The 18716-nt window shown below is 48.4% G+C and overlaps 2 protein-coding genes across 8 annotated transcripts in view; both read left to right on the plus strand.

The window, feature by feature from the left end:
• Window positions 1–1377: 1377 nt before the first annotated feature.
• LSM10 (LSM10, U7 small nuclear RNA associated) lies at window positions 1378–6958 on the plus strand. 5 transcript variants are annotated; one of them, XM_072610046.1, is made up of 3 exons: window positions 3270–3454; window positions 5278–5626; window positions 6035–6958. In XM_072610046.1, the coding sequence occupies exon 3, from the start codon at window positions 6067–6069 to the stop codon at window positions 6436–6438; it is 372 nt and encodes a 123-aa protein (XP_072466147.1). In that variant the 5' UTR covers window positions 3270–3454; window positions 5278–5626; window positions 6035–6066; the 3' UTR covers window positions 6439–6958. The 5 variants fall into 5 exon arrangements, with proteins under 5 accessions (XP_072466149.1, XP_072466147.1, XP_072466148.1 ...); XM_072610047.1 differs by having other exon boundaries at window positions 5278–5527; XM_072610044.1 differs by having other exon boundaries at window positions 5278–5330.
• Window positions 6959–7004: 46 nt separating this feature from the next.
• Window positions 7005–18716, plus strand: part of STK40 (serine/threonine kinase 40) — a 63858-nt gene continuing 52146 nt past the window's right edge. Inside the window, exon 1 of one of the 3 annotated variants that reach the window (XM_072610039.1) lies at window positions 7005–7138. Coding sequence is in view for 1 of the 3 variants with exons in the window: in XM_072610037.1 (XP_072466138.1) it covers window positions 12769–12787 (19 nt within the window). In the remaining 2 variants the exon portion in view is untranslated. Of the gene's footprint in view, window positions 7139–12762; window positions 12788–15083; window positions 15240–18716 lie in introns of those variants that run through there. The other 2 variants (XM_072610037.1, XM_072610038.1) reach the window with 2 other exon arrangements.

An 18716-nucleotide genomic window follows, 5' to 3' on the forward strand; every position in this document is an offset into this window, starting at 1 on the left:
TTGTTGACTGACCTACGGTCCTCCTCAGCCACCGCATGGCATCTATCTCACAATGTGTCCAGCAAGGAATGGGTGGCAGCAAGGTGTTGAGGAATCAGGTTGGAGAAACTCCAAGTCTTCCTGAGTCACGTCTTCATCACGTGACTCTGTGATTGGATTTGAAGTCAATTCCCAGAATATCAGACACACCCACTTTCAAATGTAAATATGACATGGCCACACCAAATCAAAGCAATGGGAGTCGTGGGATGACCCCAGCATCTCACCCCCACCCTTTGGGTTCTCTCCAATTTCTGGTTATTTGGCCTCTGTCCTCTGCAGCCAGAGTCACAGCTGCTCCTCAATTAATACCAAGTGGAGTTAAGGAACACAGAAGACTGCACCAGGCCTGTGGTTTCCTGACTGCTTTTCCCCCAGTGAGAAAATCAAGACCGTGGTTGGGGAAAGGTTCAAACTAATGGTCAGGACTAGCTTAGAATCCATGAATCCTAAATTCCACTACTGCACTTTCTTCAAGATTCCACCCTGTTGTATCAAAAAACATAAAAATCCCTTTTGAAACTGTGGCAAGAATGCTTGTAACTAAAGGAGCTATACCTGATGCCAGCCCAGCCATCCAGGGTTTCTCATTTTTTCTGCCAATCAGACATTGAGCATAAGTACCTACTGTATACAAGACATTGTGCTAAGTAACAGCTGGAAAAATAAAGTATAATAATAGCTCCTCTTTAGTACTTTAAGGTTGTCAAAGCATTTTACACGTGCTGTCAATAAACATTTATTAAACAACTACTTTGTGCCAGGCCTTGAATATTAACTCATTTGGTCCTTACAACAACACTGGGAGGTAGGTATATTTCCATTTTACAGAAAAAGAAGCTGAGGCCAAGAGGGGTTTAAGGGACTTGCCCAGGGTCAGAGAACTAATAAATGTCTGAGTCAGAATGTGAACTCAGGAATCCAGATTCCTCTGTCCCCTTGGTGGTTGTTTGTGCTACCTTCTCAAAGAGAGCCATGACATCAGGGAGGTGATGCCATGACTTGCAAGTGGCTTAGATTTAAATGAGGCAGGACTCTGCAAAGTCACCAGCCTAACTTTCTCCCCCAGAACCATCTGGGTGCAGTGGCAAGATATGGATCAGAACGACTGGAGATGGTCCCCTGTCCACTTGGACACCTGGCCTCAAAAGGATCTCATTCAAATGTGTGAGACAATCTGCAATTCTGCAATATATATGTGTGTGTGTGTGTGTGTGTGTGTGTGTGTGTGTGTGTGTGTGTGTGTATGAATCTTCATTTGCTCAAAAGTTATGCCAACAGAAAAATTCCAGAGAGAATAATCACTAGGGGGGGTGACCACAAAGTGGGATGATTTTCTTTTTTGGCCCAACCCTCACATGAAATCAGCACTGAGAAGTATGGAGTGATCATTTATGTATGCCCACATGAATGAAATCATGTTTTTATTTTTCTTCTTGTGCCACAACAGGAATTACAACAGGTAAGAAGAATGAGGACATTTAGCACTGTCTCTCCTCTCTAAAGCTAATCTTGTCACCTACACCTAAATTCCATTACTACCTCACTCTAGAGAGCCAAATTCCATACATTCCCTCCTAAGTTGGACTAAATGACCTGCAAATTCTCCCCCAACCCCAAGATTCCATATGTTTTTTTGATCTTTAAGGTTTCTCTCTCCACCACTGGTTCCTTCCCCTCCGCCCTAAAATCCACACAAACCTTCCATTTGGGGGTAAAAAGCCCTTCTATGACACTGCTCCTGGCCACTGTCCTCTCTCGGCTCTGTTCAGCATTCATAGGGTAGCCTAGCCCCCTCCTACCTTTCCAGTCTTCCTACATCTTACTCCCTGACAGGTACTCTTCGATTGATTCAGCGTCTCTGCCTCCGGGCTCCACCTCTCAGCTCCGGCCATTCTCTCCCCCGTGCCCAGAATCCTCTCCCCCCTCTACTCTCACTAATTAAAACCCCACCTTCTCCAGGAAGCCTGCCCCAAGCCCTCTGAATTCTATCTCTTTCTACTTCCTACTTCTCCCACAATGTCTTGCTTTCTGTACCATGTTTGCACGAGGTCTCCCCCACTACATCGTCAGCTCGAGGGCAAGGACTGTCTTTTGCCTCTCTCATATGCCCAGCGGCTAGCCCAGCGCTGGGCGCAGAATAGGCGTTTAATAGGTGTTCACTTTTACCACAAAAGTTGCCCAGCTCACGGTCTACCCTAATGGCCACCACCACCCCTCCCCCCATCCTGTAGTCCGGAGTCTCAGTTTGCCGCTGAAATTCACATTCAAAAGTCCACATCCAGCGCCATCCCTGCTCTCCTGGGCCAATCTTTGACCACACCCTCCCGGAGAAATGATTTTCCCACGCCGGTCACCGCCTCGACACCTGCACTCGCTCAATCAAAGACTAGCTTGGCACCTCCAGGCACGAAGATAAACCTAGACCCCTCCGGGAATGCCGCTGTCCAGCTGGGGAGATCAGGCAAGGTTCAGAGAAGCCCCAGCTGGAGCCCGGCTCACACCTCCAGAGTCCTCACGCAGGTGTTCCGTCCTGCACTATTCCCTGTTACAGAGGGGAAAGGGCAGTTAAGGGGCCCCCGGGGTGGAGTCGGCATCCTGAGTCCCCACTTCCTAGCTGCGTGACCCCGGGAGAGTCACTTGGCCCTGTTGGCCTCAGTTTCCTCTTCCGTAAAACGGGCTGGAGAAGGAAACTGCCAACCGCTCCACTCTCTTTGCCAGGAAAACCCCCGATGGAGTCGCGGGGAGTCGGACGGGGCGGAGGAGAAAATCGGGGCCCCAAGAAGACGCGCCCCGGGCGCTGCGCCGCAGTCCCGCGGGGTGCCAACGTCGTGCAAACGGCTACGGAGCGGCCGCCCTGGGCATCAGCCGCGGGGGCGCCGGCCCTCACAGGGACACCTGGAAGGAAGGCCAGCGGAGTGGCGAGGAGGCAGTGGGGAACGCCCGGCCAACCGGACAGGTCCGGAGCCCAGAGATGGGGTCTGGTGTGCGAGGTACAGCTCGGAAGAGGGCCCCTTCCACCTCAGTGTGCGGAATTGTGTTCAAAGGGCCAGAAGGGACGAGACACTAAGAAGATCAAGGAGGGCTTCGCGGAGGAAGCGGGAGGGGGGGAGGGAGAGGAGGAGGAGCAGACACCAAGGAGATGAGCTCTCAGCGGTCCCAACAGGCATGCGCAGGAGTCAGCCGGAAGGAGTGTGGGAAGGGCCTATCGCCGCCAAGCCTTTCGGGACTTGTAGTTTTTCCGCTCCCGCGGTGATCGCGCGACTGGGTCACGTGGTCACGTCCTTCTGTTGTCCCTGCCTTTCTATGGCCCCGGAGGCCAAGTTTGGAGAGGCTGCGCTCGGCTTCTCCATGGCCCCTGGAGTCCTCCCGGGCCTTAGAGAGAGAGAAAGAGAGAAGTGAAGGGCCCTGCGTGGTGGGTCCGCAGGGCGGGGAGGACGCCGAAATGGGGAGAGTTGGGAGGGGTGGCTTGGGGGGCCCTTGAGCGTGGGGGGAGGAGAGCGTGGGGGGAGGTAATCCCGAGTGGTCGGCGGGAGGGGAGGGAAGGGAGGCTAATATTAATGGGATAATGGGCTTGGAGGCCCTGAGAGAGAGAAAGTGGGGGAGGAGCTTGCAGTTTCTCCTCCCCTCCCCCACTTTCTCGATGGCGTCCTTAATGACAGTAATACATAAATAAAGCCGTCACTTAGGTGGCGTTGACGACGTGCCAGGCCCTGTGCAAAACGCTTTACGATCATTATCTCATGAGATGATCACAGTAACCCTGTGAGGAAGGTGCTCTTAGCCCCATTTTGTAGATGGGGAAACTGAGGCAGGCAGGTGAAGTGACTTACCAGCTAGGAGGTGTCAGAGAGCTAGATTTAAACCTGGGTCTTCTGGACTCCAGGTCTAGCACTCTATCCCCTGTGCCCCCTATCTTCCTCCGTGCCCCTACCCCCCTGACGTTGCCCACTCTAGATATAAAATTGTCTCCCCTTCCTCAGGCAGGATTCTTTCACAGACCCTTCTTCACCTTCCCCGGCCCTCCCTGGTCCCTGAAAGCCAGGAGGCTTTGAGCTCCTCCTCTGCTCCATTGTCCCGAAAAGGTATTTGTCCCTCAACTCCACTACAGCCTAAGAGGGTGACTGCCTACTGGGTACAAAGCCTTAATCATCCTCCCTCAAAACTGCTAAAAAAAAAACCAAAAACAAAAAACCAGTCTGGTCTAGGGGCAAGAGCACTGGATTTGGGGTCAGGGAGCTTGAGTTCACACCTCTGCTACTTTGCTCTTCCCCCAGCCTCAGATGATAGAGGCTTAGCTCAGCTTGGTCCTAGAGGTAGAAGGATGGAAATCTCTTGGGCTCTGGAGTTGGAGCCCTTCCGGTGTTGTTGGTGACCTTTGTGACCTTGGACAAGCTACTCTGCTTCCCTGGGCCTCATTATCCACATCTCTAAAATGAAGTGTTTGGACAAGGTGACCTCTGAAGTCCGTTTCAGGTCCAATTCTAGGATCTCTGACCTTGCTTGCACATGCAATTGATGTTTAGTAATAGATATTGAATTAATAATTGCTAAGGACCTTGAGTTTGAAGCAGTGGTAGAAGTTGCCAAAAGGTAAATTTCCATTTGACATTAAGAAAAATATTCCAAAAGTAAAATGGATTGAGAGTAGTGATTTCTCCTTCACTGGAAGTCTTCAAGCAAAGACTGAATAACTACTATTTGTCAGGCCTAAATGGCCACCAAAGGCCTTCCAACTCTGAAAATCTGTGATTCTCTTAGGAATTTGCAAATCTTTCAACTGATTAAATCCTACTGAGGTTAGCAGCAATTCTTACTCTTTCTTTTTTTTTTTAATCATGCAACCCTCTGGCAATCTAGTGAGGCCAGTGGATCCCCTCTCTGGACAATATTTTTAAATACATAAAATGCATAAGACTATAAAGGATATCTTTTATGTTGAAATAGTTATCAGCATATTTTTAAAAAACAAGTTTAGCTGTCTCAGGTTAAGAACCACTGGATTACCGGATCATCCACTAAAGATTTTATAGAGACCTTAGAGATTGTCATCTAGTCCAGCTCCCTCATTTTACCATCATACAGACAGAGAAACTGAGACATAGAGAGGGAAAAGGGCTTCCCCAACTAACAATTGGGAGGGCAAAGATCTGTGTAGCCGAATCTTATGACTCCTAAACCGGTGTTCTTTGTCATATACCTCCTTGGAGATTACCTAGTCCAATTCCCTTCTTTCAGAGAGAAGAGTGAGTTCCAGGAAGATGGAAGGTGACTCATCGAAGGTCTCCCAGGTAGAAGCAGCACAAGAAAAATAGACATCCTGTTCTGGCACCCTTGTGTGACTCCATCTCCCAGCTTTCCCTGCACAGGCTTGAGGCTGGTTCCTATTTAAGGACAGAGGAAAGAGACATAGTCCTTGCCCTAAGGAGCTCTTTGGCCAACACCCAAAGTCACATCAGCCATAGAAGAATACAATGGATCAATCTGTGTCAGTGGTTATTGTCTGTTAAATCCCAGACTACTGTGAAAGATGGAGGCAGGTGGTGATGGTCAAATGGTTTTGTGTGAAGCGTGAAGTGGTTTTGAGGTAACATTTGAAGAAACCCCAAGAATCAGTTCTATTTACCACCTCTGATTCTGAGTGAGTCAGGGAACCTTTGCCCCTGGACCTCAATGTCCTCATGTCTAAAATAAGATGGTTGGACTAGGTCAAAGGTTCTTAACCTGGGACTTGTGAACTTGTTTTTTAGAATATTTTGATAATTATATTTCATTGTAACAGCTTCCTTGGTAATTCTGTGTATTTTATTTTGTACATTTAAAAAACATTTTAAGAAGAGGTCTCTAAGCTTCACCAGATTGTCACATAGATGCATGTCACACACACAAAATCTTGATGACCTCAATATAAGTCCCTTCTAGCTCTCAAGACTCTAAAAGGGTTAGTTGGGCCTTTCATTTGCCACTGCTTAGATCTCTTTCCTTTTGTCTTCAGTGAAGGGTTGAAGTAATCCCCACCTCTGCCAGATGGAGGTCAGCCACTCAGTAAAGGAGCGCACTATTGCTGAGAATAGCTTGGTCATCCTGCTGCAGGGTCTCCGGGGCCTGGTGACCACAGTGGACCTGCGAGATGAGACTGTGGCTCGTGGCCGAGTGGACAACGTGGATGCCTTCATGAATATCCGCCTGGCTGAGGTCACCTACACAGACCGGCAAGGCCAGCAGGTCCAACTTGATGACCTCTTTGTGACTGGTCGCAATGTCCGCTATGTCCACATTCCCGATGATGTAGATATCACTGCCACCATTGAGCAACAACTTCAGGCCATCCATCGGGTGCGAAACTTTGGCAGCGAGGGTAAGGGCCGAAGGGAATTTCCTACCAGGAAGTACAAGTGAAAGACATTCCCTCTTCACTCAGATTCCTTCAGAGCCCTTGGTCTTACAACTTTAGGTGGAGGCTGCTACCCTGCTTTCTGGTAGACAGTTGTCCCTAATCAGGATGCAGACCACAAGAAGGACAAGCCCATTCCAAAGCCACATTTGCCTTTTACAAACCCAGGATTTGATCTGCGTACCCAGAATCTGATATGTCTGTAATCTTGGATAAGTTGAAGACCATCCCCCATGCTTCCTAGCCACTGGGGCTTGGCTGGACCAGTCAGACCCATGGAGCTCCCCGATTCTGTATTAAAGGGTTAATTTCAACCATTTTTACTACTTTTCTAAAATTCATTAATATCTTTGCTGTGAAATGTGCTGGCCTAAGAGTATTTTGTGAATCCTCTCCTCCACTCAATTGTTTACTTCTAAAACCAAACTTGAATGCAAACATGAGTCCTAGGCCGTCCTAGACCCCCAAGCCTCCACTTGTCTCTCCATGTTGTACAGAATTAAAGTACTCCAGTAGGGAAAGGAATCGTTTGTTGTTTTTTCTCTGAATCATAGAATTCTAGAATTAGAAGGTCTTTCAGAGGTCATCTGTTCAGAGCTCCCCACCAGCCCAGGATCCTGCTGCAGCCCTGCTGACAGGGGCTCATCTGTTGAGGCCTAGTTGAACACTTCAATCCATAAGCCAGCCTGGAATCACTACTTACATGTGAGTTCTTGCCAGTCTATGGCTGGACAAATCTTATTAGGAAGTTCTTCCAGACGTTTTGCTCAAACTGACTTCCCTGTAACCTGCTACCACTCTTAATTCTGTTCTTTGGGTCCTAGAAACATAAGTTTGATTTCTCCTCCAAATAGGACAGGCCTTCGAAGAGTAGAAGACAGGGATTCAGTTCCCCTTAAACATCTATTCCAGCCTAAACATCTCTGTTTTCTCAGTCCAGATGGTTTATTTGCTTGACCTTTGTTTCCTGAGAATGAGGGCAAACTGTGGATTCCTGGTTCCTAGGAGTTTACCCACAAGGGACTCCCAGAGTCAAGCAGAGGGCTCATCTCAGGGTTTGAAATGAGGAGATGAAGCCCTTGGGAGGAAGGAGGAAGAAATCTATGTGATGAGTCAAAAGTCCCTGTTCGACAGGGCTAAAAATTACCTCCTTGGTCTGTGGTGACTGACAATAATGTCAGAAGTGCCATTGGCAAGTGTTTATTAATACTGAAGTGATTTTTATCGGTCTCAGCCTAGGAGGTTGTGGTCATAAAAGCATTTTTCAGGATGAGAATTTTCCAGTAGCCCTGTCTTGTCTCTACCCTGCTGCTTACACAAAGTAGGACCACTCTCCCTTTTGGCTGTTCCAGTGCCTATAACAGAAAACCCTCCTCCGACTACCCAAGCTGAGGGGACAAACCCTCACAAAAAATTCCCTGCATTCAAGGGACAAAGGTCAAAGAACAGGAGTCCAAGGCTAGCATATGCTTTATGGGAGTATATTTTCCTACAGCAGGGGGAAATGACAAAAAGCTACCTCAGGAAGTGTGACTTCATGAATATATTGCTTGAATATCTGGCAGAAGGAAGGCCTGAGAAGATCAAAGTCACAGTCATCTGACATCCACTTTCCCTGATAAAGGACTAAAGGTTAATTAATGTCAGGAATGAGAAAGGCCCTACAGAGGGTAGGACTAATGTGAGGTAGATTGAGGAGCATTCTGCTGACTTTTAAAATGTTCTGAATCTGTAGTGGCACCAGTGAAAGCAGACCCTGGCATGAGGAGCTCAGGACCCCTAATTGGGGCCAGGTGCCAGGGGCATGAGGGACTCGGGATTTGGAAAGCCATGTGTGTGGTTTGTCCTTCATTCTCAAAAAGGACCAGTGATATCAGAAAGATGATGCCATGATTCACAAGTGAATTGGGTTACAGTGAGAGAGGGCTGTGCAGCGTCACCAGCCTCACCTTCTCCTCCAGAGCCATTGGGGCCCAGTGGCCAGATATAGAGCAAGACAACTGGAGATGGCCCAAATTTGAAAAGTAGTCAGGGAGAATAGCGAAACTCACCTTGGACACAAGGATGGCTGTAGGGAAAAGAGCATGGCCATCCAGGACAGCGTTTGTTTCTTTCCGTGTAAAGCTCAGGTGAGAAACAACATGGACTAGTGGAGGGATGGCCCTCCTTGGATTTAAGACCTAAGCTCAAGTCCTATTTCTGATGCACACTAACTGCCACCATGGGCAGATCACTCAACCTGTCAGTGGTTTAACCAATTCTCTAAGACTTGTCAGTTACCCTGAAATTGCCTCTGTGGAAGTACTTTCCATATCTAAGATTCCCAGCGATGATGTGGACTCCCCTCTCCTCACACAGGGTTAATATCTGCATTACCGACTTTGCACTTCTGTTGTGGGGAAAGCAATTTGCATATCTTAAATGAGTATGGAAATGTGAGATTATTATTAACAGTGTATAAATCACTGGATTAACCTAGAAGACAGGTTGGTGAGAAATTAATATAGAATTGAGTTAAGTAGCAGGCTAAAGGGTGACCAGCCCATATAGGCTACAAATGAGTGTGCCTACCCCACCACCACCAAATTTCTGTTACAACAGTTTAATAACAATAGTCATCAGCGTTTAATATAGTGTCATGAGGTTTGTGTGTATTATCTCATTTAATACTATATGCCAAGCTTTTTAGCATTGAGGAATAGGCTGCTGGACACAAAATGAAGGGTCTGGAGTTTCATTCTGTTTCCTTTTCTGTAGAGGAAAGTAATGGAAAGGGAAGAGAGTTAAAGAGAGTAAGGAGAGCTTAGTCCCGATTTTGCCTTGGCATATCCAGATGGAACTGCAATCCCCTGATTATGTCCCAACTGTTTTACTACGCCCTCAGCTTGAGGGACAAAGAGAGAGGCCTGCTCTCTCCCTTCTACTTCATCAGAGAAATAGATGTAACCACTGGTTACAAGCACCTGGTGAATGGAAACCACCCAACCTGCCTATTGCTCATCTTACCCTAGTTGAACTAAAATTTAGAGATCATTGTTTCCCCTCAGGGAAGAAGAATGAAGGTGTGGTAGTTAGCTATGGGTTCAGATCTCAGTTTGACCTGGGTACAGGACTGAAATCATCCACCTCTGCCTTTTTTTTTTCTTCCTAATGGAATGAGCAAGTGACCAATCGATTCTGAAAGACAGGAAGAGGCCTCAAGAGAACAACTAGCCCAAGTATAGGAAACTAAAGTCCAGGGAAGTGTCATGTCCAAGATCAGAGCTGGGGCTGCATGACAGACTTATAGGATCCAGAGCCAGAGTGAACCTCAGCAGTACCTAGTCTAACTCCCTTATTTTACAGATGAGCAAACTGACCAACAAGGGTAAGTGACTCACCTAAAATCATGCTGGTGGTGGCAGGTAGGGTTTGAGTTCAGATCCGCTGACTCCAGGCCTATATCTACTGATTCCCAAGCCAGAGGTCTACTTCCATCACATTAATGACAAGGATGAAGAGAGGAGGCCAGATAAACAAACCTGTGTTGGAAACTCATCTGGTCCTATAGCAGCCTCCCCCTAGGAGCCATGGCAGAGAAATGACTCCCACCATAGGGCATTGCCATATATCCCTTGCCCCCAGCCCATCAACCCACCCCGTGCTGGGGAAGCCCCCACCTAGGCTGGTGTCAGAGGAAGGGTAGAGTTGAGAGCCTGAAGGGACAGGAGGTGAGTGAGCATGCCTGTTCCCTCCTCCCCTTCTCTTCTGTGACAGTCACCAGCTGCTTTGGGAGCCTGTGCATCGTCAGCCAGCCATCTCAAGCTGTTGTGACAGGCGTCATTTTGTTATGGCAGTGCTGTCTGCATCCCCAGAGCAGAAGATGGAGTGTAGAGTGTGTGTGTGTGTGTGTGTGTGTGTGTGTGTGTGTTGCCACACACCAATCTCCCCACATCTATGTCCTGCTGACAGCTCCCCGGCTGGCACCTTTGGGTTGAGTTGGGTTTTTCTCATAGCTTGTAGTCATGTGTCCTCTTTCTCTTTCTCTGCCCCCTTAAAGTCCCATATTTTTAATCAGCTGTGGAAGGGGGATGGGAGGCAGAGTGTAGAGGGGAGGGGAGAGGAGAGTGCCAATGTCAAAGGAAAGAAGATAATGAGTTCCTTGGAAAATCCAAACTCATACTGTTTTAGGAGACATTCCAGGGACTTTCCAGTATCCCAGCCACATCCTGTCCCATCCCCTGAAAAGGGAAAGTAGCATCTCAAGGCAAGGCCATCTAGGCATCCCTTATTCAACCTCTCCTAGCCACTCAGCCAAATCCCTTGGTATTCTAAATCAGGAGGGCAGATCTAGAAGCAGAGAAGCAAATTAATACTCAGCTTGCGTGACAATTCCAGCTTGCTCAAAGGGGAATGGGGCTGCCTTCAGAGAGAGTGAGTTTCCCATCACTGAGGTCTTGAAGCACAGGATTGATGGCCACTTATTAGAGTACAATGTAGCAGGGATTCCTGCCTAGGTGCAGGTTGGACTAGACCAGGACTTCTTAACTTTAGATTGTGCCTCTGGGTCCCTTCTCAGGAGAATGGTTTTAAATGCACAGGAGGAAACCAAAGGTTAATAAAATTAGGATGTAATTTCCCAGTCTAGTTGTTGTTGTCCAGTTTTATCTGACTATGACCCTAATTTGGGATTTTCTTGGCAAAGATACTGGAGTGGTTGGCCATTTCCTTCTCCAGCTCATTTTATAGATGAGGAAACTAAGGCAAATAGCGTTAAGTGACTTGCCCAGGGACTTAGAGCTAGTGTCTGAGGCCAGGTTTGGACTTAGGAAGATGAGTCATCCTGACTCCAGCCAGGCCCAGCACTCTATCCACTGTACCTTTAGCTGCCCTGTCCAAATTCATAGACCCCATGAAGTTAGTGAGTCTATTGACCCCAGATTAAAAACCCCTGAACTAAATGGTTTCTGAGGTCCCTTCTAGCTCTGAGATTCTGTGAAAGATTTTATCTAGCAGGTTTGCTGAAGGACAAACCTATAATCTCCACAAACCCTTTCCTTCTTTGAAACGTTAACCCCAAAGCTATGTATTTGGTTACAACATCTGAGGCTTGTAAGTGTGAACACCTTTACATGGCCAAAAAGCAAGAACAGGAGAACACTGCCCTGAATCCTCCTGCTAAGAAATGGGATTTCTTAGCCAGGTTGATGTCATATTATAGCAGTACTGTGAATGGGGACTGGGAGGAATGAGGGGACCAGTCCCTTGAAAATGTAGTAGGGAAGAGGATCAAATCACACACATACACAAATACACACATGGACTCATGCCTACTTCAGGAAAGAGAAGGAAATCTTGTCTTTAGGACATTCTCCCAGGAGCCAGAGCTGCTTTCCTTTGGGTCTTCATGACACCCTACGCTAACTTCTTACCCCCTAGCTGCTGGTGAGGATTGGGATGAATAGCAACAAAAGAAAAGATAAGGGGTGAGACTATTGAGGAGGCAGGATGGTGCAGTGGAGAGAGCGCTGTGTTTAGGGTTACAGAATCTCGGAAGGGGCCTTAGAGACCATGCAACCCAGACCTGACCAAGTTGCTTAGAGGACCTAGGCTCTAGACCTAGCTCTGCCACTCTGGCCTCAGGCAGGCCCCTTCCTTTCCCCTCTCTTGGGCTTAATCTTCCCATTTGTAAAATGGATTAGATGACCTCTAAGTTCCAAACCCCATGAATTGTCCAGCAGCAGGACTTAGCGTTGTCCATCAGCTGAGTGGGAGACTGGATCCCACAAAAGATTTATAACCACAGAGGTTGCTCAGCCACACAAATACCCATGCCCACAGGCATCCAGAAACTGGCATACAGAGGGACAGATTTGATCCACGTGGCTACACAAACATCAGACAAGGAGACAGTGAAAACCTAACACACTCAGGGAGAGACATGGAAATACCCCTACAGAAAGATTGAAAGGGAGACACACACATAATCCATATGCCAGCACTCTTAGCTTCCCACTTCTCCCCTGGAGGCGACAGCCCTCTGGGCTTTCCCTGGAGGAGGGATAAGGTGGGGAAGGCAGATTGGTTGTGGCCAGGCGAGGCGGCTCAGCTTCTCTGTTTGGCAGATCCTTAGCTCTGGGAGGTACAACAAAGCCCAGAGAGGGCCATGAGTCACCTAGCATGATGCAATCTCTTTAAAGGCCCCATCTGCTGCTGCTGCAAGAAGCTGATTCATGACGGGTGTGGTTGCTGACACAAGAAGGGAAATAGGCTGCCGAAACTGCAGCAGGAGGGACTGAGGTTAGACAGCTCAGAGCCATGAGACATGGGAACAGGTGACTGAGAGGATCCTGCCTATGGAGTCAGTAGAAACAGGTGAAATTTGTCAGAGCTGGGGGAGAGGGAGGGAAGAAGACTGTCTGGTCTTGTCCCTAGAGACCTGAGGCTTCTTAGTAGAACCTGTCAGCTTCAGCTTAGTCTGCGATTCTGTAGAGCAGGGGTTCTTAACCTAGGGTCCATAAACTTGGCTTCTTTTTTTTTTTTTTTAATATTTTGATAACTTTCAGTGTAATTGGCTTGCTTTGTCACCCTGTGTATTTTATTTCATGCATTTAAAAATATTCTGCCAGATGGGGTCAGATCATGTCAACGAGCATTTATTAGGAGGTGCCTACCATGTGCTAGGCCCTGTACTGAGGGTACAAAGAAAGGCAAAAGAGAACTCCTGCCTTCAAGGAGCTCAGTCTAATGGACTAATGCATCTAATGATGTCTAATGGGTCCATGACACCAAAAAGTTAATAACCCCTGCTGTAGAGGAAATATGGGGAAGGATAAATCAATCTACGAATGAGGATTTATTAGGCAACTGTTCTATTAACCAGGCACTGGGCTAGGCACTGGAGATACAGGTACAAAGAATGAAACAATAACCAAACAAGCTTTCTATTCTAATGGGAGAGTAAACAAAGGCATACACAAATATATGCAGCAAAAATGTAGAGTCAACACTTACAAATATACTGCATATGTGTACATACATATGTGTGTATTATATATGTGTATGTATGTATGTATATATTATATATAATAACATATTTTTTTAGAGTTGGAAGAGGCTTTAGAGACCATAGGATTACAGATTTACAGATGACAGATTATCTAAGGGATCATAGAGGTCATCTACCTTTAAGAGAGGTTTCTCATTTTACCGAAGACGAATAGACCCAGAGAAGGGACTCCAGAGCTCACAACTGGTGAGCAGCAGAGCCGAAATCTGAACTCAGGGCCTCTGATCCTACATCCTCCAGCTTTCCCACTGTAGTACACTTGGTAGCCAAGGGAATAAATGGGATGGAAGGATGTGGCCCAGTGGGCCAGAAGTAGGAATGAATGGATGAATGAGCATTAATTACTATGTTCCAGGCAAACAAACTGAAAAAGGAAGATAGTCTAGGCCCTCAAGGAGCTTCTACTCTAATAGGGGAAGAGAGGCCAGGTGGGAATGGTGACCCCATTATGATTAGGGGTGTCACAAGAGGGCTGTGAGGCAGTGTGACATTCTGATGGCTTGAACCACGAAAGCTGGGCTGCTTAATCATGTCAACAAGTCTTCAAGCATTTATTAAGCTCCTGCTGTGTGCCTGTACTGCTAAGCGCTAGGGAAAACAAAAAAAGCAAACCGTCCTGCTCCCAAGGAGATCACCCTCTAAATACCTGCACAATCTACCTGCGGGCCAGGGCTTTGTGTCTGGAAGTGTGGGGCTGTCCTGTCCAGGAATCTTAGAGCCCTAGGCCTGGAGTCAAATCTGGCCTCTTAGACATGTTAGTTGTGCAACCTGAGCAAGTCACTTACCCTTTGCTTGACTCAGTTTCCTCATCTGTAACATGGGGATAATAATAACAGCCCCTACCTCCCAGGGTTGTTTACAGTGAGATAACAGCTGTAAAGCGCTTGGCACAGTGCTTGGCACACAGTGAATATATATAAATATCAGTTATTATTATTATGGGGACTATAAACACATGGCTTCAGAAAACTCATTTCCAGAGGATAACTGGGGCTCTGGGTGTCGCGTCGCTTTTCTGAAAAGTACGGTATTCCCCGTGGTCGACCCCCTCTAGCCCGGCAGCCCTGAGTAACTGTCAAACCGTCAGAGCGGATTTCCGAAGGGGGCGGGAGGTGGGTGCGACTGGGTGATTCAGGGCTCTGTAGGATTCCGGCGGGGGTGGTGTGAAGGGCGGGGCTAAGCCGTCACCGTCTCCGTGGCCTCACCCCCGAAGGAGCTAGAGCGGCTGGGCCCGCCCCCTTCCTTAACCAGCCACCAATCACCCCTCTCCTTTCGGCCCCGCCCCCACCAAGAGCCAGTCTCCGTCAGGGTCCGGCCCCTCAGATCTGAAGTCGAACAACTTCCGCCCTGCACCAATATGGCCGCTCTCCAAAGGCCAATCAGCGGCGCGAGGGGCTTTAGACCGGGGTCCGGATAGGGAGCCAGCCGGCCGTCGGCCGTCCCCACTCCCTTCCCTGGAAGAGAAAGGCGGAGCTCCGAGCCGGGGGGGAGGGGGGGAGGAGGGGCTGGGTCGTGGGGGTGGCGGTGCGTCATTTCCGTTGTCAGGTGGCGGCGCCGCAGCCATGGAGGGAGGCGGCGGCTCGGGCGGCGGCGGCGGCGGCTGCGGCGGCGGCTCGGGCGGCTGCGCTGGGCGGCGGCGGTAGAGCGGCTCTCCCGCCCCCGGCCCCCCGGCCTCCCGCCCCCCCGGGACGGAGCGCCGAGCAGCCCCCGGCTCCGGGACGCGGACTATGGGCGAGGAGCGCTGAGCGCCGGGGGAAGGTGAGCGGAGCGGTGGGGGGGGGAATCGAAGTGGGGTCTGCAGCGAGGGGGACTCAGCCTGAAGGGGGCCCTGAGGGGGGTCTTCTCGGGGGAGGGGGGAGTCCTCCTAGAAGGGGGCGGGGGAGGACCTGCCGGGGGCGGGGTGGGGGAGGGGGCTGCCCTGGGAGTGGAAGGGGGGGCTACCTAAGACCCCGTGTTTAGGGCCAGTGCTGGTTGTTTCACCGGAAGGCTCTCGAGGTAGGGGCTGCTTTCTTGTCTTTAGCTCCCTGAGCCTAGCCCGGTGCCCGGCACCTAGTAGAAGCTCCATAAATGCGTTTGATTGATTGATTGATTGACTTGGTTGGTTGGGGCGAGGGGCAGCCTGGAGGTCTAGACTCCGTAGAAGAGGAGAGCCGGTAGAGAAAAGGGATGGACAGAGAGAAGGATGGGAACATGCTGGAGAGGAGGTGGGGCTGCGATGGCCAGGTTACCTGGGCTAGAGAGGTGGGGGTGGGGAGTGAATCCGGGAGGAGTGATTAATTAGAATGGACCGAGGTGGTGGGTTGGTTCGGGATTGCCGAGGGGCCCTGGGGAGCTCAGAGGTGGTGACCGTGCTGTGCCCTCGGCCCCCCGGGGCTGTGCCTTGCAGCCCCCTCAGCTTCTCGAGGACCGAGTGCAGAAGTGACACGACATTCCCTCGGGTTCCGCAGGTGATAGAGGAGCCGGCCGGATGGTGGCCCAGGGTGCTCTTCTGATCACGAGAGCCTAGGAAGGAAGTGGGGGGGGGTGGCAGAGCATGTAGGAGGGGACTGTTTCCTGGGAGTCCTGTTGAAAACCCACACTTTTTTGGCACCTGAAGAGCCACGCATTCTTTTCCACATAGGGACCGACCTTCATGGCATGCTGCATCCCTCTGCAGCATTCACTTTTCAATCTGAGCCCTCCCTCCCACTTGCTTGTCTAAGCTATGCAGGTTTACTGCCACAACCTGGCTGGCATCCTGTGTTGGATCTGGCAGCTGGTCGCTTTAGATGCCATGGCCTTGTGTGGTTTGTACCTTTCACCTGACTGCTGGATCTAGATCCTCCCAGTCCCACTTCAGGTGGCACCACCTACTGATAAGCTACATAGTTTAGATGACCTTAAATGGAATGGCCTTTACTTGAGTAGAACACACTTTCTCCTGTAGCTGTTTACATGCTGCCCTTTTAAGTTAGGGAAAAAGCCCCAAAGTGTTGAGTTTACTACTGAGTGCTTCTCTTGGAGAACCTATAAGGAGGAAGACAGTCTTACTGGGTGTATTTCCCTTTAGGCTTAAGGGTTCTTTCTACAAGAGATAAGGAAGCACAAAATTTGTGGAAGTCCAGGTCTTCAAATGAGGAAATACAATTGTACACAAAGAGGAATACTTTCTGCTTTTAAATAGTGGTCATAAATTCCTTGGAAGCCTCATTTGCAAGACCTTGAATTTTTTTTTAATATTGTGTCTGAAAGTGTGGGAAAGTCTTTGCCTTAGCGTAGAGGAGAAATGAAAGGGATTAAATAGACCCCAAATGGTGATTTACTTGCAAAAACCTAGTTAAATCCAGCATTCCCATTTAGTTGAATCGCAGGTAGGCTGTTGGTGTTTACTTACTTAAATTCAGTGCACTAAAGAGGAGGATAGCAAGGCAGGTGCTGTGCTAAGCACTTTACAAATATCTCAGGTGACGCCCAGTGCAGCCAGTGAGGTAGCCCAGATTAGGCAAAATAGAGTTTTTTGAACTCCACAATGAGGACAGCTGCACGTTTGAATTACCAGGTTGCTTTCTTAAGGATTTGGTTACTGCCAGATCTCAAACGGATATGTAAGATTTGCTTCATTTTTCAGCATTTGGAATTGCTAAACTCCATACAGACTTAAGGAAGTAACTCCCAATAATTATTAGATGCAATTAGTGACAGCTGAAGGTGTCCCTTTGAACTGAAGGAAATACCTTGAAGGATCTCATGTTCATAGTTTCATTTTACTCTTTCTAAAAACAAAGTGTGTGAGAAATTGGCTCATCAGGCTGGGGCATTAGAAAGAACACTGACCTGAAAAATCAGGAGCTGTGGGGTTTAGTCCTGGATCTCTGTAGCCATGGACAAGTCATTCAGGATCACAGATCCCGGTGTGGAAGGGACCTCAGGCCATCTGGCCAACACGGACCTAGGGAAGCTAAATAACTTGTCCAAGGTCACTCACATGGATGGAGTCTGAAGTGTCAGAGGGGTGGATTTGAATTCAAGTCCTGCGTATAGAGCAAGTGCTCTTTCTCCTGTACCTTGTGGTCCTCCCTCTCTGCGGCCCAGTTTCTTCTGCAGTGTTGGGACTGAGTGGGGAAAGCAGATTGTACTAAATGAACTCAAGTTCTAAAATGCTATGATTTTAGAGTCCTTTTGGGAGGAAAATGGATAACTTAGGTAGCACCTTATATAGGACAGTAGGAATTCCTGAGAGAATGTGGATTTCAAAGCAAGCATGGGGGAGGGGGAAGGCATCTATGGATTCTTTAATGTGCTTACCTTTCCAGTAACCTCACTCCCGTTTCTGAATTAGCTTAGGAAGGAAGCAAGTGCTATATTCTCTGACCTCAGACACAGAATTCTGCAGACTGGATTGGGTAATCACTTTCCACACCTGCAGTTGAAATGCAGGATAGCTGGTCTCTGAGAAAATCCATCTCCCTTTTTAACCCTAGTGATGGTTTCCCTAATAGTTTTTACAATTTTATTTTAACTTTTATTAGCAAGCATTAGAATACAAAAGGAACAAAAGAAGTTTTAAATGATTGAGTGTGCATGCAGCTGTCTTATTTCTGCCATGCGTAGGTTGTTCCCTAGTATTAGGACTTATTCACTTGTCTTGAAATGGCTTCGCAGAGAAGGGCACTGTCCACCGTAGGATGGGGAGAGTGCGGCTTACCCATGCTCCTCCATTCAGTTGCATACGTTTAGGCAGGGAGGTGAGCTTCCTGGATTTTCCAGAAGCTCACATTTCTTAACATAGCTTTCCCAGCCCCAAAATGCCTCATTTAGAAACAGCTCTTTGGACGTCCCAGAAAAGCAGCTTTTTGGCCATCGATTATAACTCCTTCCTCTCCTCTCCTCCCCCTCCCCTTCAAATGCCAGCCAAACTGACCAGGGTCATTAGCAGAATGAACCCTCAAGAAGTCTGCTTTTCTAAAGGACCCCTGAGGCCTAATCCTAGAAAGGGATACCAGTATTAGGTTTCTCTTCCTAATTGGCCACCTAAAAATTAGGTCAGAAGTTTGTTAGTGGCTCCAGAATAGCCACCCTGGAAAACCTAGGTTTTGTGAATCATCAGCTACTCACTGTACCCCTAATACAGAATACAATATAGCTTTGACAGATTGGCTTTTGTGCCTATGCAGAATGGTCTTCCCAGTTGCATCTTTGGGGTCAGAATGAAAACTGTACTGGGGGATTTCTGGGGAACTCGGGTGATTTCAACTG

This window comes from Notamacropus eugenii, chromosome 5 (genome assembly GCF_028372415.1).
Source record: "Notamacropus eugenii isolate mMacEug1 chromosome 5, mMacEug1.pri_v2, whole genome shotgun sequence".
Classification (NCBI taxonomy): domain Eukaryota; kingdom Metazoa; phylum Chordata; class Mammalia; order Diprotodontia; family Macropodidae; genus Notamacropus; species Notamacropus eugenii.

Coding starts and splice junctions, on each gene's coding strand:
- LSM10 (XM_072610048.1), top strand. CDS start 6,067: ATGGAGGTCAGCCACTCAGTAAAGGAGCGCACTATTGCTGAGAATAGC.